Genomic DNA, 26,471 nt, shown 5'->3' with positions numbered 1-26,471 from the left:
AAGGCTAACAAGGCATTTGCCTTGGGCATTTGGGGGCGGCGTTTTTTGCCGCCCCCTGGAAAATGCCGCCCAAGGCAAATGCCTTGTTTGCCTCGCGGCTAATACGCCCCTGGTGTAAGGTTTAATAAAACCTCACTGTACTTACCCGATTCCAGCGATGATGTCTCTTGGTGCTGGGTCCCTGCTCTGCCCAATCAGACATTACCCAACGGGGGAAGGTGAGGCACTAATGAGCAATGCAGAGTGTAAGGTCATCCAGCATGAGTTAGCTGATCAAATGTTACCTAACCACCAAGAGGTGCCTCTAATGGCTGTTTGATTGACAGTTACTAGAGGCAGTCTTAATCCTACAAGATATGTATTGCAGTTTCTTGGAATCTGCAATTATTACCATTGCAGGGTTAAGGGGACAAGGTCACTGCACCCAGACCACTTCAATGAGCTAAAGTGGCCAGGGTGCCTATAGTGTCACTTAAATAATTGTTTTTATTTTATTTGCTCATATCTCCAGCTTTGACGGTTTTCCAATTTCTAAGACTCCCCATGTCCTCTATAAATAATTATTATATTTCACCTCCAGTTCTGGCAAAAACTAGCATTATGTAGCAATGGAAATTAAAGTAAATACAATTAATTTAAATTATTGTAATTGGATAGATGGGGTGATGGATGAAAGAATAGACAGATGGGTGGACAAGAAGGAAGATAGACAGGAAGGCAGCCAGACAGACAGAGAACATTTAAGTAGATATATTTTATAACATGTCTGCCCACAGTGTGTCCATATAATTCATTTCTCAAGCAGTTAGAACATTATTTCGATGTCATGAAATGCTAAGGATGAAATCTGTGCGTGAAAACAATAGCTGGCAGTGTTTGCAATCAGTATATAAACATTGAAATATCGCTGTGCTTGCTTTTTATGTAGGTGGTTGAGAGATAAACATCACTAAGCTGAGGCCAATTCAACTTAATTAAAGCATCTAAAAACTCAAAGTCATAGTCATATTAATCAGCTGCTCTCATCTAGAGCAGATTTTGCAACAGTTGGAAATTTAATAGCAGAGACAGCAGCTTGTGACAGCTTGCCCAGGTATTGGGCACTCTCCTTGCTCGAGTCCCAGATCTAATAATGAGACTGCAACAGCAAAGCAACCGAGGACCAAATTCAATGAATATTCAATCAAATCATATTAAGAATAGTTTTAGTGGATTAACTCTTTCTATTAATCTGTTTAAGAAATATTCCAGATATTTTATTATATGGCTAAAGTGCTACAACCTCAAAAAGCACTAATCTGTTCTCAGCCAGAGAAACCATTAGAAAAATAAATACAAAGAGAAATATAAAAAGAGGAGAGTGGAGACGTTGAACTACATATCAGAACGTATTTTAATGCTTCTGATCCTTAGGTTATATATCTGTAACCATAAGGTGCCTGGAGTTTGCAAACACAGAAGCAACAAGAAGGGGACTATCTACCATAACTGGGGTAATGTGCCACATAAGGCATGTCAGGTTGAATCCAGAGGAGAGCAAGCACACACTTTAAGATAAAAGACAGCCAATCCCTACACTATGTCATCTAGGCTAAGTCTGGGGCTGATTTAATTTCATGATCTTCCAAGAACTAGTGGGAGTTACACTGATGGCATACAACCATTTTCTACCTGATGGAATACAACCATTTTCTACCTGATGGCATACAACCATTTTCTACCTGATGGCATACAACCATTTTCTACCTGATGGCATACAACCATTTTCAGGTGCTTCATTTTAATTCAACTCTCTTCCAATAATACCATTACTGGAGAGGAACTGGGGAGACAGAAACAGCATGATTCTGAATATCAAGCTTCTCTGTCAGTATATTATTATAGGCAGAGAAACAAAATTATTGGTGGAGCTTCAAATACCGTAATACACAATTGGTCAAACAAAATCCCCCGATGCCAGGATTTTTTTTTAACAATATATGGTTCACTCATATGTATCATATCTATCTATCTATCTATCTATCTATCTATCTATATATATATATATATATATATATATATATATATATATATATATATATATATATATATATATATGTAGTCATTGTCTATCAGTTCTGTTTCTAACAGGATTAATTTCCTCTTTGAATAAGCCACCTCAGGCCAGGTCTTTCCTCCATGTAAAATAAATCTCATTGCTAGTCAAAAAGGCACAAACTCTCAAATGAGTTCACCGAAAACAATAAAACAGATGGATCAACCAAGAAACTTTGAATTGCACAAGGTATTTAAATTATTTTCAAATCTACATCTGATATGTATTTCAAGGAAAATAAATTCATTGAAATCTCCTGTGGGTTCAGTATGTGCTGTATGAATGCAATGGGATTTATTAAGTTATATTTTATCAGGGACAGCGCTGTCTGTGCAGCCTTATGAGAATTATTGGCAAGCTATTTTCGTCAAAAAAAAAGGTTTGTTCTTGAAATATTGTTAACTGTCACTGTCATTGTATCTTTCATGTGACTGGAAATGTAACTATCCTCAGAGCTCCCCCCACTACCACCGTCTCTGAAACAGGCAAAAAGCAGACAATAGGATTATTCAATTGATATAATATATATCCCCAAGAGTCATCAACTCCTTATCCTGTCTCTGGGCCTTAGCTAGTAGCAAATTTACTAATTGAACCCAGGAGGAACGAGAATGTAAAAAGTATCTGAAATTATATTATCTTGTGGTAGCATTCTTCACAAAATATTTTGTTTTCTGAGTCTAAGGATGGATATATATATATATAATATTTATAATATTATGTATTTAGTACTTAGCTGCCTGCTGATAGAAAAACGTAGTAACTGCTATACCAGAAACAGTACCATGCTGATGAGATCTGAAAGGTTGAAACCGTCCATGCATGGTTTCTGGTCATTGGTCCATTTTGATCACAACCAATTATTTGTTTTTTAAATGCCTGTCTTGGAATGATTGGACCAAGATCTTTTGATACCCAACTGAAGCACAAAAACAATATATATCATACAGTAGATGTTTCCAAAAAATCAGACTGTGTTTTACTTTTTATAAACTTTTTATATGTTTTAGATCTGTCCTTGTTTAGCCTCTAAAAGAAGAATTCCATATAATCAATATAATCAATATGACGGTAAAAAAAGAACTAACCTACTCACAAAAAGAGAATATGAAATCTATTTATTTTTTTTTTCGTTTTTTTATTAGCTAGATCTTTGTTTTACAAATATAGTTCATACCACTGTTGGCAAACGACATCTTCTACGAACCTTTACCCAGAGTAACCACAGCAGGCTGCTGGCAGATCATTTTCACAAGAGGTCTTTAATTAAAAGTAATTAAATCTACTACAGAGTAATCTGTAAGCACATTAACACAGTGACAGAAACATATTATTAAAGTATTGTAAAGATAATCTAAAAAAAAAAAAAAAGCTGAAAATTTTTCCAGAACATATAGACTGCTTTTTATCCACCATTAATTATTGCAGTGGCACTAACAGGTCCTCTTTAATGAACATCAACTGCATCTCCTTTGTAGATAAAGATCAGTGGAAATACATTTCAGGTAAACTTTAAAGGGATATTCTAAACACCAAAATTAATTTAGCTTAATGAAGTTGTTATGGTGTAAATATCTTCTCCCTGCAAACCACTGTTAGATTTTCTGTCATTTAAGAATTAAATTAAGTTGTTTATGCAGTCAGACCTCCCCTGGCTGTAATTGACACAGCCTCTCTCCACATTACCTGAAAAGAGTCTAAATTGTTTAACTTCCCTTACAACAGCAAAGGCCTCCTGTGTGTGATTAAAGTTCAATTAAAAGAGCAGACGATAACTTTTAAAGTAAATGTTGTAAGGGAAGAAGACCATTAATGAAATAAATATTCTCATGCAGACTGTGTCAGTCACAGTCAGGGGAGGTGTGGCTAGGGCTGCATAAACTGAAACAAAAGTAATTAAACTCCAAAATGGCAGAGAATTGAGCAGTGATACTGCAGGAGCATGATCTCTACACCAAAACTGATTCATTAAGCTAAAGTTGCTCTGGTACTCAGAGTGCCCCTTTAACATACATGATGTGCTTTCTATTAATTGCTTTATTTAGTCATGCAAATAGAAATTATTCAAACAAGTTCTCAAAAGAAACTGGATACATTTCAATATAAAAAAGTCATGTGATTTTTTGTAATTTTTTTACTTACTCGGTGAATTCAAGAGTCGGGAGTGTTTACAGTGATAAGTTACTTCCTGTTCACAGTATTCTGAGCTGTTAATCATCGCTTCGATCTGCTCCATACTGCTAGTATAGTTTAATGACACAGAGAATGGCTTGCCACCCAATGTCCTGTGTACCGGAGACAACTCTGTGATATTGTGCTGAACTGAAGTCCATGTTTTATCTTCTGTTAAAAAGAAAAACATCAAACAATAAGTTCATACCATCTGCTGAGTAAAATATCACTTTGGCTGTATTTAAAACTGTATGCATAAGTCTTGTCTATAGCTAACACATTCCCATGATTCCTGTTTCTGTTTATCCACCTATAACAGAGCTGCAAATGTGGATTGCAAAACTATTTAAAGTCTATTGAGTGAACAGTCAACTGTGGAATCACCAATTCAATAAAAACTGATATTTTATTTTAAAACGGACTTAAAACACACATGAGGTGAAAATGTATAGATTTGAGGATAAGCACCCACCAGCACTTTTATTGTATAGCGATAGTTACACAAATTGAATGTGTAGATAATTACATAGGCCGAAAATACACATATGTCCATCAAGTTCAGCCTTCCTCACATCTGTTTTCTTGCTGTTGATCCAAAAAAAACCCAGTTTGAATTCTTGAGCCCAGAACGGCAGTCAGATTTGTCCTTGGATCAAGCAACTATTATGGTACAGTTGGAAAATTATATAATTGAATATTATGTTTTTGCAAGTATGCTAGTATTTAGTTGCTGTTTAAACATCTGTAAAGACTCTGATTAAAGTACTTCTTCAGGCAGATAATTCCATATCCTTATTCTTCCGGTAAGAAATACTTTCCTTTGATTTAGACTAAATCTCCTTTCTTCCAGTCTAAACGCATGACCTCCATTGTAACTCAGTTTGCTTAGAAGCAAGGTTATACTTTTTATATACAATTGTATGCGCAAATCATTATGTTTCATATTCATCATGTAGCTGTTGGCGAAACTATGCAAAGACATCTTTTTTTATTTTGAAATAAATATTTACTTTGATCTAATTTACTGGATTGGCAGGTTATATATTTATTTTAACATGTTGAGCTGTTATATATCACAATTTGTTAAAACACTGTTTTATTTAATCTCTGTTTGTGAAAGGGTGTCTGTAGGTACATCACTTTTTCTGCAAATATTTATATTCTCACGGTGAAACCTGTTTATTTATTTTTCTTTCATTTTATTTTTAATGGCACATAATGTTTCTCTATATCACAAGTACAACAACATTTAATTTTGTTTGACCATTTACACAAGCACTGTCTGCTTACAAGCAAATTGGTTTTGTGGAAATGTATCATAATTTGAATTAATGAAATGTTTCCTATGTTATCACAGAATGTATGTTCAAATGCATTAATCTTGTTAGTTACAACTGGCGTAGTTCAATTAGAAAGACATTGTAATAGCAACTAATCCTGAAAAGATTAGATGAAATACTGAAAAAAAAAATATCTTATTATGCACAATTCTGTATGTCTCATTAAAGTGTCGTGCTAATTATCCAACTGTATCAAACAACTGAATACCTCATTAGCAAACAGAAACACAAAGGGTGACTGTGTGTTGGAGTCATAGAATGTTCAATATATGAGCTGATATTGTCTTTACGTTTTAACTGTATTTTCAGATTTCTAACAATAAAATGTAACTAGCTATGTGACAGATAGCATCCAACTATTTGACACAGCTTTTGAAACAGATCTATTTAAAGGCAGAATGTTGTGCCCTCAATTCTCTTATATATTATTATTATTAATAATAATATTTTTTATTTTTTTTATTTTATTTTTTTACTAAAAAGCCAATTAAGGCCTACATTTCAATAACTTTATTAAAATCTATTTTTTTTAATTTCCTTGGGAATTCCTCATCCATCTATAACCTGCAAGCTCTTATATTTCAACACATCTTTCAGAATTAGCGTTATATTATTTTTCTGTTTACTGACAGCTATATCAGAAAACGTGGTGCCTCTTGTAAATGAGAGTGCATATATTACCACTCATCACAGATTATTTTTGACCATTTAGATATATCGCACAAGAATATTTTATTTGAAATATAAATCTTTGTTAATAAAAGTTTTAAAAAGTATATTATTCCCCTTTTCATTCTGATCATTTTATAAAGGAATAAATATGGAGTTGCCTGGAAACTAGAAACCATTTGAAAGCTAGTGCATCACGATGTGCAAAACTAAAATGAATTGCAATTGTTTCTGTAAGCTGGCCTAAAGAAAAAATAAACTGTGCATTAAACATTAAAGAGACACTGGAAGCACTGCATTTACTTCATTGAAGTGGTTATAGTGTCTGGAATTTCCTGGTGTCATCCTTTAATTCAGTGTTAAACACTGTTTGATGTTTTAATGCCAAACGAGAGTCTCCAGCAGCCCACAGAGCCGGCCTGTGAATGGCCAGGGTCCAATATTCAGTGTTAAAAAGCTCAAGAAGGATTTAACACTGAATAAAGGGGCAGTGTAAGGGCACTACACAAATCCATGAGATAAAATGATTATAACGACTACAATGTCCACTAACTCTGCTGTTTTCCAGTCCATATATTCAGATTTCTATGGCAATGTTTTTTGTTTAGTTTTTTTTAAAATAAATACCATATGTCTAATATGTATAATAAATAACAGTGAAGTGTAGTTTATGGTAAAATAATGCCTTTCATTTCTGGAGACATTGTAATAAATCACAAGACAGAAGGTCAAGTCGGTCATAAAAGTCTCCATGACCCAGAGATGCCAATATCTTCTTCTAATACCTGCATCAAGTCTTTATTACATTATGTTTATTTCAATTTGGGTACCAAGGGTTATAGCTAAGATAAACATTCCTTTACATTTGTTCAGCACTGAGACACACAGGTCCAGGTCAGGCTGAGATCGATGGAAGTTACATTCCTGGGAGAAAGCTGATTTATCAGTGAAGGAGCTGGGGAGATAGAATTGCTGTTTTTGTCTCCCCGTCTCCTCTTCCACATTATCAAGAGGGAATAATTCCAAATTTACAGTTGCAACTCCCAATAAGTAAGGGCAAGCTGGAATATTTTTGTCCTTGTGCTCCTCTGAGATTCAGTTTCTCCCCCCCCTCTCTCTCTCTCTCTCATTCTGTATATTTATATATTGGTCATTTCATTCTTATTTATAAAGAGGGTTAAATCAGCAACAGATAGTAAACTGCCTGAATCATATCTGAAGTATTTATACGGTACCCTCATCAATAGACTCATAATCCCTTGTGCATTAGTGTCACCAGCCACACAATTAATGGCACAGAAATAGCAGAGGATGAACGCTATTCAAAGGCATTTTCAGATTTATGGAACATATTTCATGACCATAAACTGGTGTAACCTTCCTTCAGTCATTATCCCTCTCAGTTTAATATCATTTGCAGCTATTAAGTGAGAGCGATATTATGATTTTATCACTTTTTGCCCGGCGCATGGCTGCAAGGCTTGAGAAAAGCAGATGAGACAAATGGGGGATCTGCTGTAAATATGTGATGATTAATTGCACCATCCACCCATGCAAAGTTAAATTCATCTTCAAAAGAACGTTTTTAAGAGCTCCTTAAACTGCTGCCTAATGCAAAGGTGACAATGCTTTAATTCCAGGCTAATGCTACAAGTTTATGACTTTCTCGCTTTATTTCATAGACCAATTTAGCAGAAGATGCTGTGCACAGTCAGTCCTAGGAGACAGTTTTACGGCAAAAGACTTCAACACAAGCTGCTTAACTCAACTCCCTGATTTCAATTTGCTTTTTTTTAAATTCCATAATGTGACGCCTGAAGTATATTTCTGCAGGAAGGCAAATACAATAGGCTTCATTAACACAGTTCTAGATACCTGACAAGAGAGTGAAATAATCTCCTGATCTTCCCAGTATAATATTTGCTCTGAGAGGAAGCTGCTTTATCTGACTGCCTGAAACACTACGTAATGATCACTGTGACACCTTCATCTTCATATCTACCCTTTACCCACGGCAGAGAAGGTTTGTTTACTGATTCTCGATGCCAGGAAGAATGTGTCCATGATTTGTAAATCATGGAATTATAATATATTGCTGCAAAATTTACTGGGCACCAGACGTAATTTCATGCAAGAGGTTAACGTCTCTTGGGAGAATCGAAAATTCAGCAAAACGACGGATCATTTTTCATTAAACAAACATTATATCCTATTCTAATTCCTGAGACAAGGGTTGGTTGATCACATCTGGAGTTTAGAAAACTCAGTAGACTTTTAGAAATCAAAAGTACGTAAACCTCGTTATCGAAGTAGCAGTGGAACATCCATCACTGGTTGAGATTCTAACCTATGGCTCTAGAACAATGGCAAAACTAATTCCTCAATAAACACTGAAGGGGCATGTTTTTATCAATATTCTAAACTTAACAGAACTGGTTAAACCATAAATCTTGAACTGGTGGTATTTAATTAATGACTCAAAAAAAGAAGTAAGCCATGCCTATGCTTCATAAAAATGTCAGCTAACTTTATGATCTGATCTAATTCCAATCTCATACAGTAAACTCTGTTGGAAGAGTTACCATTTTAACTAGACTTAAAATTTCCTAGACTAAGCCAATTCATTCAGTTATTAACCAACCATTGAATCATTTGGTCAAGATTCATTCCATGTGACTTAAATCTTCAATTGTTAGATCAAAAACAGAATTGAGACAATATAATGGCACCTTCAGGCACATGATTGTGTTACCATATGAATTATTACACATAACTCAAGATATTTCTTCTATATGTTTTGACTTGCCAGGCAGTCATGCCAGATATATTTAAATTTCAAATCTCTTTCCACTAATAATTAAAATTAGTGAAACATGGGCAAAGGCAACTTTTTTTTTTAAATAGATGTTCAGGTAGATAGGTTATTCATTAGATCACCAACTGCCAGGTATTTACTAGGACATTACAAAGTAAATGGACTGATCTGGAAACATAGCTGGCATGGAGAATTTCGGCAAGATATTTTCAACTTCCTTGTTGGAGAGAACTCTGAATCAAGATACAAATGAAATGGCACGTCCACTGCCAGTTTTATTTGTTTTGTGATTCGGCCATGTTGCGTTTCAGAGTTTTGGTATATTAGACAAATCACAAATCGCCCAAAATTCAGACAAATCATGATTCATTTGAAACCGAATGCACAAGTCTAATTTTAATGTTGTGCAATGTCCACGAACTCTTATGATAAATAATTCCGATGGTCAGCCTTCAATGAAGAAATCAGAGTGAGACCATTGGAGCATAAATCAATAAGTGTTCTGTTCTGATTTCTGACATTCACTATAAAGACAGAAAATAAGGAAAGATAATGACTGACATTTTACCAATCGTTATTAATAATAAAAAAAAACCTTACAGAACATTCCATGTTGAACTTATTTAACATTAGACATTAAATGTACAGTGTAGTCACCATAGCCACTATATAACCTGGTTTCAAATGTTATCAAGATCAAGATCCAGGTTCCCAAGACACCGATGCCCTACTTAGCTACTGCTAATAATAAAATCAGTTTAGAAATGCATGAAGTGGCTAATTTGCCTACACTGCACCTTTATTAGTATTGTGCATGATAATATATAAACACGAGTTTGCAGTAAATTGGATCTATCGACATTCTTTTTAGGAAACAAAGTATGTACATGCCATTGGAAGGCAACCAATTCAGCTCAGTGACCCAGCCTTCATTTATAATATGTCAGATATATGTCTATATAAAAAGAACACTAGACGTATGCATGGCAGAAAAATTCCATTCAGCCAAACCATTTTTTCGAAAATGAAATCTAGTTCAGGACTTCCGACACTCATTTGGTGGTTCGGCTCTTCTAAATATAATCTGTGAAACATTTTAAGAAAAAGGAAAAACAGCCTGAAATGGGCCAATCAGTGTACAGCAAAATATAGATAATGTATACATAACAGTTTGTTGTACACTGATAGGCACATTTTCTTAAAATGTACCCAATAGAGGGGAAAAGAGGAGGAACAAAAAATAAATATATACTTTGACTTGATTTGTGAATAAAATCAACATTTTATGGGTGTCCTTTAGCCACCAATCACCTTTCCCTTCATTTGGTCCCACAAGTGGAACTCCAAATCCCAAAGCAAATAAACATACATGTCAATCATGCTTTTTTGTCGTCTGTGTATAGGACTTCAGAGATAGTTTGCCAACCATCTACTATCTTAAATTAGCATGAACTGCAAACCAAATGTGCAAGTCTAGAAGATACCATTACTAGTAATTTCTCATTTTCAGTGGGCTATCTATTGTCCTAGAGAATGTAGAGCTACTACAGTAAGTGAAAGCTGGTGAGATAGCTCACTTGGTAAATCCCCTGACTACAAAGCCTGTTCAAACTGTAAGGTCACAGGTTTATAATCCTGGCACGGTAACTCCGCCCTTAATCCAGCCGACGATGATTAATGAGTGCCTTCAATTAGGTTATAATAACATCTATTATTTTAGCTGCTGATTTTGTTAATTCCAAGAGCTTGCATTAATAAGCACTTTGATCCCTACAGTGTAAATGCTAGTTGTTGTCATTATTTTTTTTTCCTTGTGGCCTGGCACATATGATATGCCATTTATTTGGGACCCTTTGAAACTGAAATATAATATAGTATAAACATATATAGAGACAATGCTAACAGTTAAAATATGAAGTATGTGAATTCAAGCAAACACCCATCGGCTCAGATTGGGGTAATTGCCATTCGTAATGACATAAATCTCCACATTTAGCTAATATTCACAAAATTATTACTAATAATATTCTGGAAGTAAAAGTGTAGAGTGATTTGGATAATAATTCCCCTGTTGCATTATTATTAAAAACAGCGGTAATTCTGCTAAAGGAAACTGTTCCTTTTTTTTTTTCTACTCCCCATGCCCCAAATGGCTGTCAATCATACAGATACAAAAAAGGCTTCATCCTAAAATAGATTTAATAATTGAATGTATTGCTACATCTTGCATCAGAATGCAAAATATACTGACAGCAAATGCTGGATGTGTGTCTAGTGCTGCTCATATAGTCACAGTGATAGACACACATGCGCCGTATATACAAAATGTTTATCTGTTTTCTATGGTGGATCGGGCTTAGAAGAAGAGGAAGTTTCAGAGCTGGATTACAGATATGTTTATGTGTGATTTAAACTTTTATTTATAATTTTTTTGAAGCAAGGCTTTAAGTTTAAAGAAATAAAACACCACAGTGAGTTGAAAAAATGTTTTTTACATTGTTTCCTTTCATTGTAGAGGTTTTGTCTGCTTTATACTACAATGGAAATGGGGAAAGTGTTAAAAGGTCGAATCTTATCAATATAGTTCTTTTTCAAAGTAAATTATTATGTTACAGTATTAAAATATAGCCTTACAAAAGACACAATGGATTTGTGTCAGTCAAAAAAATAATAATAGATATTTCATGTTAAAAAGTAAATTAATAAAAAGGTTTCAATGTCCCTTTAACTGTCGGATACTGTAAATTGCCTTTAAAAGTTTAGAGGTTGAATATTATAACAGTTTCCAGATCTAATATTTTACAAGTGTTGATATGCATAAAAATGTCCTGGCAATGGCATTATTTGAACATATAATTACGGTAAAAATTAGCTCATGCATAATAATGAATAATTTATCCAGAAGCACGCTAAGAGTTATGCCTGAAGATCTTTGGACCGATGTTTGCAATATTATTCAGGAAATCGCAAGAAAAAATATCCCCAAAAGAAAGAAATCTAAGAAGGCAAACTGGCTATCTGATGAGGCTTTAAAATTAGCCCAGGAAAGAAGGAAAGTGAAAGGTAGTGGAGATCGGAAAATATGTGTCCAACTGAATGCAGAATTAAAAAGGATAGCAAGAAGAGACAAGAAGACATTCTACAATGAACAATTTAAAGAGATAGAAGAAGATAACAGAATGGGAAAGTCAATAAATCTATTCAAGAAAATTGGGGATATAAAAGTTACCTTTCATGCCAAAGTAGGTGTGATAAAAGACAAAAATGGCAGGGACTTAACAGAAGAAGATCAGATAAAGAAGAGATGGCAGGAATACACTGTAGATCTATACAGGAAGGATCTTAACAGCCGTGATGACCTCAACATTTGGTCCAATGAGCTGAAACCAGAAATCTTGGAGAGCGAAGTGAAATGGGCCCTAGGATGCTTTGCAAATAACAAGGCTGCAGGAGTTGGTGAAATCCCAATTGAACTATTCAAAATTCTGCAAGATGATGCTGTGAAATTTCTGCTTGCCTTATGCCAACAAATTTGGAAAACTCAACAGTGGCCAAAAGACTGGAAAAGGTCAGTCTACATCCCAATCCCCAAAAAAGGCAATGCCAGAGAGAGCTCCAATTATCAAACAATTGCACTAATTTCACATGCCAGCAAGGTAATGCTTAAGATCCTACAAGCTCGACTCAAACAATATATAGACCGGGAATTACCAAATGTACAAGCTGGGTTCCACAGAGGACGAGGCACAAGAGATCAAATTGCCAATGTATGATGGATTTTAGAAAAAAGCCAGAGAATTCCGGAAAAAACATCTACTTCTGCTTCATAGACTATTCTAAAGCCTTTGACTGTGTGGATCACAATAACATGTGGCAAGTTCTTAAAGAGATGGGAGTACCAGATCATCTCATCCGCCTCCTGAGGAACCTGTATGTGGACCAAGAAGCCACAGTCAGAACCGAAAATGGGCAACAGAATGGTTCAAGATCGGGAAAGGAGTGCGACAAGGTTTTATATTGTAACCTTATTTATTCAACTTACAATACATAATGTGTAAGGCTGGGCTGGATGAATCCAAAGCCGGTATCAATATTGCTGGAAGAAATATCAACAACCTCAGATATGCGGATGATACTACTCTGATGGCTGAAAGTGAGGAAGAACTAGAAGGATCTATTGATGAGGGTAAAAGAAGAGAGTGAAAAGCTGACTTGCTGCTCAACATTAAAAAGACTAGGATCACGGGAAACAGCAATCTCAGTTCCAAGCAAATAGATGGGGAAGAAGTAGAGGCAGTGACAGATTTTATTTTCCTGGGATCCAAGATCTCTTCAGATGGTGACTGTAGTCATGACATTAAAATACGTTTGCTTCTGGGGAGGAAAGCTATAGCAAGCTTGGACAAGCTGGTAAAAACTAAAGATATTACACTATCAACAAAGGTCCGCATAGTCAGAACTATGGTATTCCCAGTAGTAACATATGGATGTGAGAGCTGGACTATAAAGAAGGCTGAGCGTCGTAGAATTGATGCCTTTGAACTGTGGTTTTGGCCAAAACTGCTTAGAATCCCTTGGATTGCAAGAAGATCCAATAAATCCGTACTACAGGAAATCAAGACGAACTGTTCACTGTTTTGGCCATATAATGAGAAGGCAGGATTCTATAGAGGAGACTCTGATGCTGGGGAAGATTGAAGGCACACAAAGAAGGGGACGACAGAGACGGAGATGGATAGATGAGGTCACTGAAGCCACGAACATGAAGTTGTTGGAGCTCAGAGAGGCAGTGACTGACAGATGTACCTGGGGTGCTGTGGTCCATATGGTCACAAAGAGTCGGACACGACTGAACAACTAAACACACACACACACACAACATAGAGCTATAAAGAATAATGGGTAGTCTGTCTCTCTGCCTATCCACCTGTGCACCCATTTATCTGTCTGTCTGTCTGCCCATCTGTCAATACTTATATTTATTGCTGCTGTATAAAGTGCCAAGATATAAACTTTAAGGCTAAAAGAAGAATTAGAGAATTAAAGAGAAGATGTGAAAAGACACGTTAGTACACATGGCATCCCTTCACAGAATTATTCACTAACCTTACCTTTGAATTTCTATTTGAATTCCCAGCAATTCTTACTTTTGTGAATAACCCTGTCAGAGTATCTCATAGTAAAGGTTAATCAATCAGATAGAAATATATTGTATGTATATGTTACATGCTATAAAGAGAATATTTTATGGTTAATATTCTGCTCCTTTTTACAATGTATCGGTTTTATATTTTACTTGAATGTGCATTGTTTCTCTTTCTAGATTCCAAACGTCTCTGAATTCCAAAACAATACATTTGAATAATGAAAACCTTGCCCAATAGACAAACTGCCAGTTATTCAACAAATGGCATGGCCAAGCAAAGTCAGAAGCAATCACAACTTAATTGACATAAACAAGGCACACGCATGGAACTGCACTACAGGGGGAGCCAAAGTCTAACGTGTTCCTGACTCAATGTTAATATGAGTTAGGATGTTAATTTTAAAACACATTAGACTTTGCTCATGCCTTGTTTATGTTAATAAAGTTGTGATTGTTTCTGACTATTTGGCCCTGCCTTTCTGAGCTTGTTTATTGCGCAGAAACGACTAGAAGGAGCCATTGTAAACAACCCACATCTTATTTTATTATATAGACTTTTGCACCTATAAGTCGTTTGTGCCAGACAGTTATGAAAACCTCCCTTCTCTATTTCTTTCGAGTCTAAATTGCTTAGTTTCTGCTTGTAATTTGTCCAATGAGAGTTTTGTTTTCTCTAATTACACACATGGTTATAGCATGATCTCCACCATATATCTTAGTCACTCTTTATGGCATTCTTTAACCCCTTAAGGACACATGACATGTGTGACATATCATGATTCCCTTTTATTCCAGAAGTTTGGTCCTTAAGGGGTTAAAAGCTGCACTATTAAACTAAAACTCAGGTGATCACGTAACTAATAGAACAAAGAACATTCTAGATCTTAAAAAGGAACCGTTGACATTTTAGAATTAGCAAAATGCTTTTTAATTCCTCCACTACTAAAATAATGCAGGGCCGGACTGGGAATTAAAAGCAGCCCTGGAAAAAAAATTATTTACCAGCCCCATAATGCGTCGCGCCAGCATAGCGTGCAGATACAGAGTTAGAAAAGATAAACTTAAAATTAAAATTATTACTCCAACGTGAAAAAAAGCACTCATAGGCTTAAATAAAAAGAGTGCAGATTTATTTTAAGCAGACGTGCCTTTGCATATAACCAATGTTTCAGTCCAACTACCTTGACATATTAAGGAAAGCTTGGTAATGGGACTGAAATGGTGAATGTATGTAGGGCACAACTGTAAAAAATGACGTTATCTTGTTTATTTTGAGGTCCTGTGGGTGCACTCTTCACTTTAAATATGTTATTGTGCTGGAGTATGTACCTAGCAACAAGACTGGGCCAATATCTGCTTATTACATATTGTACATATCAATTACATTTCTCAGTGTATTATGCATATATAAATGTACATTAATATATGTGTAAATATTATAGGCATAATTATATATATATATATATATATATATAAAATCCGAGTGCCCCGCACTCAATTTAACCGGTCTTGTTAGATGCCTCGGTGCAATAGCTCCAGCCACTCAATATATTCCCGAAAGAGTGCACTCAAAGGACTTGAATACATTTTCAAATAAATATTTTAATGAAGTATTAAATTACAAGAAAAATACGGATCGACGTTTCAGTCCCAAAGGACTTTTATCAAGGTCTTGATAAAAGTCCGTTGGGACTGAAACGTCGATCCGTATTTTTCTTGTAATTTAATACTTCATTAAAATATTTATTTGAAAATTTATTCAAGTCCTTTGAGTGCACTCTTTCGGGAATATATATATCTATATATATATATATATATATATATATATATATATATATATATATAATCAGTGGCGGATCCAGAGCCTGATCTCAGGAGGGGGAACCAATAGATTATTTAAAGAAATAATACGTGCACAATAACCACTACTGCTCTGTGTAGTGGGTATGGTGCCAGTTGTGCCGGGACCCGCTCCCAGAGTAAATAGTCAAACCGTTTAAGTACAGTTTGACAACTTACCTGGGGTCTGCTGGGATATGGGGCTGTAGTAGGGTATAGGAGCAGTGGTGCAATGTGTGAGGGGTGCAATGTGTGTGAAAGGTTCAGTGTGTAGGGTGCGTGGGGCAATGTGTGTATGGGCGGCTGTGTGTGTAGGGCAATGTGTGTATGGGGGTGTGTGTGTGTGTATGGGGGGGGGCAGTGTGTGAATGTGTATGGTGTGTGTGTGGGCAGTGTTTGTATGGGGCTAGAGTTCACTCTCACCACTTGGACCACCAGGAATCCCTGGTGGTCGCAGTGGTGAGAGTGAACTCTAGCCTGTAGCTCCAGGGCTAGAGTTTTCCCACCCCCACCCCCCCTCTGTCTCTCTCTATTCACCCCTCTTTCTCCCCTTGTGTTTCACTCTCCCCCCTTTCCCTGTGGCACTCTCCCCCCCCTGTCTCTCTCTATCCACCCCTCTTTCTCCCCTTGTGTCTCACTCTCCCCCCTTTCCCTGTGGCACTCTCCCTCCCCCTCTGTCTCTCTCTATTCGCCTCTCTTTCTCCCCCCTCTGTCTTTCTCCCTCCTTTCCCTGTGGCACTCTCCCTCCCCCTCTGTCTCTCTCTATTCACCCCTCTTTCTCCCCTTGTGTCTCACTCTCCCCCCTCTCCCTGTGGCACTCCCCCCCTCTGTCTCTCTCTCTATTCACCCCCCATTCCCTCTGTCTCTCTCTATTCACCCCCCATTCCCTCTGTCTCTCTCTCTATTCACCCCCCCATTCCCTCTGTATCTCTCTCTATTCACCCCCCCATTCCCTCTGTCTCTCTATTCACCGCCCCTATCCCCTCTGTCTCTCTTTCTATTCACCCCCCATCCCCTCTTTCTCTCTCTCTATTCACCCCCCATCCCCTCTGTCTCTCTCTCTATTCACCGCCATCCCCTCTGTCTCTCTCTCTATTCACCCTCCATCCCCTCTGTCTCTCTCTCTATTCACCCCCCATTCCCTCTGTCTCTCTCTCTCTATTCACCCCCCCATTCCCTCTGTCTCTCTCTATTCACCGCCCCTATCCCCTCTGTCTCTCTCTCTATTCACCCCCCATCCCCTCTGTCTCTCTCTCTATTCACCCCCCATCCCCTCTGTCTCTCTCTCTATTCACCCCCCATCCCCTCTGTCTCTCTCTCTATTCACCCCCCATCCCCTCTGTCTCTCTCTCTAGTCACCCCCCACCCCTCTGTCTCTCTCTCTATTCAACCCCCCACCCCCTCTGTCACTCTCTCTATTCACCCCCCACCCCCTCTGTCTCTCTCTCTATTCACCCCCCACCCCCTCTGTCTCTCTCTCTATTCACCCCCCACCCCCTCTGTCTCTCTCTCTATTCACCCCCCCACCCCCTCTGTCTCTCTCTCTCTATTCACCCCCCACCCCCTCTGTCTCTCTCTCTCTATTCACCCCCCACCCCCTCTGTCTCTCTCTCTATTCACCCCCCCACCCCCTCTGTCTCCCTCTCTATTCATCCCCCCACCCCCTCTGTCTCTCTCTCTCTATCCACCCCCTATGTCTCTCTCTCTCTATTCACCCCCACCACCCTCTCTGTCTCTCTCTCTCTCTTCAACCCCTCCCACCCCCTCTGTCTCTCTCTCTCTATTCACCCCCCCACCCCTCTGTCTCTCTCTCTCTATTCAACCCCTCCCACCCCCTCTGTCTCTCTCTCTCTATTCACCCCCCACCCCCACTGTCTCTCTCTCTATTCACCCCCCCACCCCTCTGTCTCTCTCTCTATTCACCCCCCCACCCCCTCTCTCTCTCTCTCTATTCACCCCCACCCCCTCTGTCTCTCTCTCTCTATTCACCCCCCCCACCCCCTCTGTCTCTCTCTCTATTCATCCCCCCCACCCCCTCTGTCTCTCTCTCTCTATTCACCCCCCACCCCCTCTGTCTCGCTCTCTCTCTTCAACCCCTCCCACCCCCTCTGTCTCTCTCTCTCTATTCACCCCCCACCCCCTCTGTCTCTCTCTCTCTATTCAACCCCTCCCACCCCCTCTGTCTCTCTCTCTCTATTCACCCCCCCCACCCCCTCTGTCTCTCTCTCTATTCACCCCCCCATACCCTCTGTGTCTCTCTCTCTCTCTCTCTATTCCCTCTGTCTCTCTCTATTCACCCCCCCCATCTCCCCCACCCACCTTAGAGGAGTCAGGGGGCCGGCAGAGGAGTCAGGGGGCCGGCAGAGGAGTCAGGGGGCCGGCAGCGTTCCACACTGCAGCCTCGCCGGTCCGGCGGCACTCCTACTGCTGAGGGCTGAAGGGGGAGGGAGCATATCTCTACCATGCTCCCTCGCGGTTCCCACAATCCCCAGCAGCATCCGTGCTGTGAATTGTGGGAACCGCGAGGGAGCATGGTAGAGATATGCTCCCTCCCCCTTCAGCCCTCAGCAGTAGGAGTGCCGCCGGACCGGCGAGGCTGCGATCCGGCCCGGCGGCTCCAGCCTGGAACACGGCCGCCGGCCCCCCTCTGAGTGTGCCACCGGACCGGCCACCTGGTGGCACATACTTGCGCAGCCCCCAGATGCCGCGGCCCACCGGGAAATTTCCCGGTATCCCGGTGGGCCAGTCCGGCCCTGAAATAATGTATACATATAGCATGACAAACATCAATTTCATTTAGGAAAGAAGACAAAAAAATATTATAAGTATTTACTGCCGAGTGGTAGTATTAGAACCACTTATGGATGGAATTATTGCTGTAAATCCCGAAACCAACGAGCCTGCTGGTACATCACGCTCGCTCTGTTATATTGCATTTCAGCAGAAACTGAATGCACAAGTTTGTTATTAACAGTGCTATCTAACCCCAACTATTTTATGGTCCCACCTAGATTGCCATTATGGAAGCCATTAACCCCTTAAGGACACATGACATGTGTGACATGTCATGATTCCCCTTTATTCCAGAAGTTTGGTCCTTAAGGGGTTAAAAAGCCTGGAAAGAGATCCTGCTTGATGGAGATCATTTTTTCTCAATGGGTGAGAAAACATGTTCAGGGAAAACCTGCAATACAAACTGTTGTCACAGTAAGATTTTTCCTTTGTTATTGTAATGTTATTTATAAAGGTATGACACATAGACAATTATTTCTATTATTACTGTTTTATATATATATATTGTTGAAGACAGATAAAGTGAATTCAAGGCAGATGTTTGAAGCATTCACGAGCTCAGGATCACCACAAAAAAATAGGTTTTGGGAAAATATTGCTAAACAAATTCTTTGTGAGGTGTCTCATCATGGTGGAGACTGACATTGCAGTGGGTAATAAATGTAATCAAATTAAAATTAATTTCTATAATGTACACACATTGTTGTAGAATGGGTAAATGGACTACAAGGTGGACACTCTAAGATCAATGATCAATTAAAAATGTCTGAACTAGTTTAATATGTTATTAAATAACATAAATATTTTTAAAGGTCTTAAAATCACTGAGACGAGTTTTAAGAAAAATTGCTCCTTTGAGTTAATACTTTTTGGATTAGTCTGATGAAATAATGTACAGAATATGTAAAATTATCTCTCCAACCACATATTCATTCTTCAATTAATCACTGCTGCTCAGCTGCATCTCGATTGTAGAATCCACTTAAATATATAACCCATAACACTACAAGAGCTGGAATTTCTCAGCGGTATACTCTCGTTACTTCTCCTAAACCCCGAGAGACAACAATAGGGATTAGAGCATAATTCTGGCGTTAATGGCTTAAAGGGAAAAAAAATACTCTGAATCTGCAGTCTGAGGAGGAAGCCGTAGGAGAATTTGAGAAATAGTACATTAATTAGCACAATATAATCAAAATGATTGCAAGCCAGGTTTGTGTAGATGCATGCTAATAAAAAATGGATTATTTATGGATTAGACAGTGTAGAAATTAAAACAGAGGACATTTGTGTGTCTGTTTTTAGTTCTGCAAGGTTTCAGAGAAAAAAAAATCAAAGTGTTTATCATGCAACACGAATGCGAATTGTTCAACCTACTCAGTATCATAAAATTGGCCACAAATGTAATGACTATTAGTGCAATTTTCCCCATCACGGGCAATCAAACAGACTCAACGGGCCGCTGTTTACTGCTCGACAAATGATTGCTCTTTGTGCCAAGAGATCTGCAATCTGCACTCTTTGTATAGAAAGGGGAGAAAGAATCAGTAATTCAATAGTAATAAGGAAATGTTGTGCTATTTCACAGTGCTTATGAATTTGGTGATTTCAGGGTCACTAAGTTCTGTAGTTAAAAAGATGATTTGTTTCAGGAATACCCATTCCACACAAGTTAGACTAGCAGGAAAAAAAGCATGACAAAAAACATAGCCGTCATCAATGCCATGAAACTTAATAGGATAGTCTTGTGATCAGTGTTCTTTAACACTGTGAACACTTAAACACTGAAACAATTAAGAAAGGCATCTTTAAAGAAGAACAGACACTACTGTGGAATTTACACCAATGCATAAAACAGCAGAAATCCTGTATAACTTGCTTCATCCTTTTTTTATGACATGCTTTGTTCTTGTTTTCTGTATGCTAAAGACATCATAATCCAATCTGGATAAGGTAAAACCAGGAAACACATTGCTAATGAAGATGAGACACTCTCTTTTTCATTTATCCTCTTATCTGTATGTTTTTAAGATGGAAGTTGCTGAATTTGGAGACAGACTGGATGTGAGGAGAAAAGGTAAGACCTGAGTCAAAAGTAACACCAAGACTGAAAGTTGGAGGGGTTAGGGTAATCAGTATCCCATTGTCTTGCATGGAGTTTGATGGAAAAGGACTATTTGGGGGGAAGGAGCTCCATTTTAGAAAGTTCACGTTTTAGAAAATGTGAAGACATCCAGTTACATATAAAAGAGAGACAGTTTGTGACACGTTCCAGGAGAGCAGGAGAGAGGTCTGGGAAGGAGAGCTAAATCTGAGTATCGTCAACATATAGATAGTACTGAAACCCAAAGATATAAATAAGGTTACCAAGAGAGGCAGTGCAGATGGAGAATAAAAGAGGACCAAAAAACAAAGTCTTGGGGAACACCAACCAATACAGGCAGCAGGGAGGAGGTGTCATCAGAAATAGAGACACTAAAAGAGCATTCAGAAAGATAGGATGAAAACCAGGAATGTGCAGTGTCATGCAGCCCAAGGTTGTGGAGGGTTTGAAGAAGAAGAGAGTGGTCAACAATATTAAAGACCACAGAGAGGTCGAGGAGAAATAAGAGAAAGTGATGACAAAATAAAAAAATCATGAGAAGTGACAGTTCCTCTTTGAAGGGTTTCTCCAAGCAATAATGTGTTTTAATAATATTTAGGAAGGAAAGGACTTGCATAGTCTCTCTCAAAAGATAAAAAAAATTATAAAGGAAAAATCCTTCCTGCAATCCCACACCAAGGCCAAGTTCTCTCTACTGCCCAAACCTCTTTCTACAGACAATATTTCCCCCACACTGCTGGGTGAGGGATGTTGGTTGCACAGGATGGTGGGCTGAGTTGGAGAACTGGGCTGCAGGAAGGAAGGTCCATGCTACCATTTGTCACTTGCTTCCAGCATGCTGTTAAAATATTCTGAAATTAGCTGTGACAATTTATGAATAACACTCTCACCATCGGCTGCCCAGAAAATCATCCTTATACTTAGATGGTTAGATGGTCGGGAGGAAGGAAGTCAGGGGGCAGTGGTGTTAGGCACTAGGGGGCCAACTTCACGATCAATAATGTTGGGAAACTGTTCAACCCCTGAATGTAAGATGAGCAGAGGTTGGGATGCTCCTTTAAAACCTGTCACGTAATGTCAAGCATACAGTATAACCCCATCATGCAGTAACTAAACAGACACGTAGAATAGTCAAATAACTAACCAAGGCCATGGATAGAAGAGACCAGAATTAATATATAAACAAGCCAAAGTGACTAAGCTTGACAGGTTGAATAACACAGAATATCAATAAAAAAAATTACCAACAACAAATGGGTTTCAAATGAAATTAAGGGGTTTTCAGCTGTGCCTGAAGGCATGAGTACAGTATGTTCAACTAATATTTGGTCTGACTGAATTCACTTGGATGGCATGCTTTCAATCAGCTCACTGTAGCACAGTTATGGATGAAAGGATGGGTGGATAGATGGGTTGATAGATGGGTTGATAGATGGATGGGCTGATAGATAGATGAATGGATGGATAGATGGATGGATAGATGGGTGGGTGGATAGATGGGTGGATATATGGATGGATAGATGGATGGATGGGTGGATAGATTGGTGGATAGATGGGTGGATAGATGGGTGGATAGATGGGTGGCTAGATGGATGGGCAGATAGATGGATCGGCGGATAGATGGATAGATACATGGATGGGTGGAAAGATGGATGGATAGATGGATGGATGGATGGACGAACAGATATATAGATAGAGTAAGTATTTGGTTAGACTCATTATGACAGTAAGAGAAAAAAATAGAATATATTCTTAATTTTTAGATAGGAAATGGGCATATTAAATGGGCCAAATAATATTTTTCTATCTTTATAATTTATCATTTTATTTCCTTTAAAAAAGGAAAAAAATTAAAATCTAAGCAATTCGTACAGATACTAAGACGTCTCTGAATATTACAGTTTACCCATAAAAACGTAAACATAAAAACATAAAATTGACATATATGTATATACCGTATGTATATATATTTATAAAAATAATTTACAAACTCACTTTCTCACCCCTAAGGGTGGTATTTTTGTGTGCGTGTATTCCTCATTCTCTGGTCCTCTACCGGAAGCCTGGGAGTCTGAGATTTCTTATCAGTATCTTAGCTGTTCCTAGAACTGCACTCTTAGACAGCGATCTCAGATGTCCCACCTGGAATCAGCTGAAACCCTTCCCCCAACTTGGTGGTCACAGCCCGGAGTGCTCCTATCACAACTGGGACTACTACTGCCTTCACTTTCCACATTCTTCTATATACTCATTATTTTAAACTGTACCGATATTACATAGCTACAACAAGCGTTAATATTCATAATTTGCATAGAAAACATAATTAATCAGAGTGCTATGGGATGTGTTTAGTTAACTATCTACAAAAAATGCAAGATTTCAGTCCCTGACATTAATGCAGCCCATACATAAAGAAGCCAATTTCACAGAACTGTACCTTTCCCTCGCTGTATTATTAAAACTGAAATAAAATCTAATATCTGTTGTTTAAATATTTGAGATCTTCTTTCAAGAGCTTTTGTAATACCTGCTGAAAAGTTTATTGGTTTAATGTCAAATGAGGGAAACAGACGAAATATTAGAACTTTAATGGAAAGAAAAACGCATGCAGTAAAATCTAAAACTCCAGAGAATATGGAAATGTCACTTAAAGATCATTGTAACTGAGATGTCATATACCAACATTGTTTGGGATGAGAGTAGATTGGAGAAGGAGATCATGCTACTCCCCAATGTGTTGAAAAATGGTTGCAGTAAAATGTGTTAATATTTTATTGGTAAGTCTTGTTTTGAGCAGAGCCAAGAAAAATTGATTCTTTGATAAACAGTGTATTATGGTGGAATGACAACCAAATTATGAAATTGTGGTCGAAACAGGTAAGTTTTTTCTTAATTCCCTATTAGTAGATGCATCCAAGTAATTCCCCGCAGTATAATAACAAACAAACAAAACTGTTCTCAATAAATTTGAAATGTATGCCTACTAGATGGATGTGAAACACATTGGAAATAACTCTAACAAATAAGATTAATTAATAGCATAACTACTTTCACACTCCAAGGGCTAGAAGATGCGTCAAACTTGCAGTGTTTATAGTTCAACACTGTTATAAGATTATTCATATTTTTCAATTCAACAATAAAATGTAGCAATGTTGTTATTATCTTTGTACTAGGTTATGCCTTGTTAGAATAAGTCAATAAAAGTTGTCTTGCACCTACGTCACGACCAACTTCAACAATACTGGGATAAATAGTCGTTGAAGAGTTAAATCCACAAGGTAAAATGGTTCCTTAAGGCAAATGAGCTTGTAGCAGTTATTGCAAATAACATTGATTGTTTGGACTTATAACAATAGGGGAAAGCTAGAAACAGCCAACATCTCGGGATGCCATGGTGAGTAAGTAGATTATTCAATAATGATAGGTTGCTTATGTTAAGGATTTTTTTTCTATCAGATGATTAGGAGCCAAAAGGATAAACCTATTCTCTTCTAACTTTAAGGGTGATTATTTAGGACAAATGGTATAACATTATTGAGCAAGTTCGTAGCAACCTTTCTAGTATAGATCAGGGGTAGGAAACAATCGTCACTCCAAATGTTATGGACTACATTTCCCATAATGCTGTCAAAGTATCAGTGTCGATGGAGTCAGCAACATCTGGGTCACTGAAGGTTGCCTTCTTTTGGTATTGACAATACATAATGGATGTTCTGCTTTGCATTATATTCTAAAATGCTGTTACTTCGTTTTTTTGTTTTGTTTTTGCAATATCTATTTTGGGAATTGTTTATTGCATTGTGCTAAATTAGGCAACTGTATAATTAGGTGGAATTTGTTAACGTCCTCTAAACTACGCAACCAGCGATTTAGTCCTTGTAACTAATTCCACTACTAATGATATGACCGAGAGTAACCTTCACTTTCATTGACCCACATTACATTTTTAAAGGAGTATTAATTACATAAAATAAGAGTGTGTGTAAGAGGCAATAAAAGCTATTTTTTCTATCCCTGCAATTAATGAAGCAAATCACATTACTGCCCAGGGACTTGGAGCTCTGAGTAGTGTTTGTCAGAGGAACATTGTCAGAGCAATTACCGTGCTACTCCCTACTCTCGGGTTCACTCATAGCATCCAGTAATAGAGCAGTACAGAACATGCAAATGCATTGGGAATGTGTAAGGATGTGGGTACAATATACCATTTATAAGATAAATGCAATTAAATCCCTCTACATGCTCCTGTCTTCAGTTACATAGTAAACAATTATGTTAAATTTGCTTCCATCATTTTATCTCCAGGAGAGCTAAATAGATAGATGCAGTAAAATTTTCTCAAGAATGTAATATTAGACAGAAAACAACAAAGAAAAGATAATCAATCTGAAAAAAAATAATAAATACATATATATATATATATATATATATATATATATATATATATATATATATATATATATATAATGGCATCATTATTTTAATTACCTTATTATTATTTTCTGCACTTTTAACATAGCGTGTTTTAAATTTTCTGTTACTTTAAGTATGCATAAACTCCTGGACTGCAATTAAACACTGTGACCTTGCAATGTATTTGTGCTCAGTTCTCATATGGGAATACAATGCCCATCAATAAGAAGTTTTAGATAAGAAATGTCCACTTGTGTCCTTGGGGGCTATTGACCTGTGACATGCATTGGATTGCCTATAATTAAACTTTTAACTGTGCAGCATAGATCACGAGGCAATGTATGTAGGTGTCTATGCCATCTTAGGAAACAGTCCTGACAATGACCCTCAAGGGCTGACTTTGCACTTTCAATTTATAGATTGAAAAAGAGGAGGTAGAATGTTTATCTCTTTGCACTTAATATCTATTTACAGATCAGATTCTGGGATCCATCTATTGACTACAGTCAAATGCATTGCAGAGGGTGGCGAATTGAGCTATTTCCCAATCTAATATAATTTCACATGGTAATATTTAAACTTTTCTAGAAAACTATTTTGTGATCTCCTGCAGTCTCTTAACCAGCTTGGCTAGACAAACTGCCAATCAAACAGACTCAAGTTAAAACTAATCATAAAATGAATGAGTGCTTTATATCTTAGGACTGCGAGGTTTTATTTCTCGTGTTCATGACACGATATTCAGTTTGTTATGTTATATTATGTTTATATTATGTCATTTGCATCTTTTGAAACCCTTTGAACATGTTAAACCCTGATATGTTTCTTCTTTTATGATCACATCTAGACCGAACTTCCTATAGAAATTGCTTTGTTTTTTTGCTAGCTGTAAGGGTATTTATCCCTTTATCTATTCAGTCTGATAAGTGGAGTCTTCTACAAGTAGTCAGAAATTCCATGTAATTACAGTCAGACTTCATGCCAACATGTAAAAAAACATGGCACTGTTATGTTTGGCCTCATTGGCTACTGTCAATACATAAGAAAGGTCCAATAATGATCAAACTCGTTTGCCGTTGCTA

At 37.7% G+C, this 26,471-nt stretch overlaps 1 protein-coding gene across 1 annotated transcript in view; it reads right to left on the bottom strand.

Moving 5' to 3' along the window:
- Window positions 1–26,471, bottom strand: part of CNTNAP5 (contactin associated protein family member 5) — a 355,606-nt gene that overhangs the window by 105,096 nt on the left and 224,039 nt on the right. Inside the window, exon 13 of the mRNA XM_063429233.1 lies at window positions 4,238–4,438. Within this exon, the coding sequence (XP_063285303.1) occupies window positions 4,238–4,438 (201 nt within the window). The remainder of the gene's footprint in view (window positions 1–4,237; window positions 4,439–26,471) is intronic.

The sequence above is a fragment of the Pelobates fuscus genome, chromosome 8 (genome assembly GCF_036172605.1).
Source record: "Pelobates fuscus isolate aPelFus1 chromosome 8, aPelFus1.pri, whole genome shotgun sequence".
Taxonomy (NCBI): Eukaryota; Metazoa; Chordata; class Amphibia; order Anura; family Pelobatidae; genus Pelobates; species Pelobates fuscus.
Note: the sequence above shows the minus strand (reverse complement) of the source record. Positions and strands in the feature narration are given on the sequence as shown.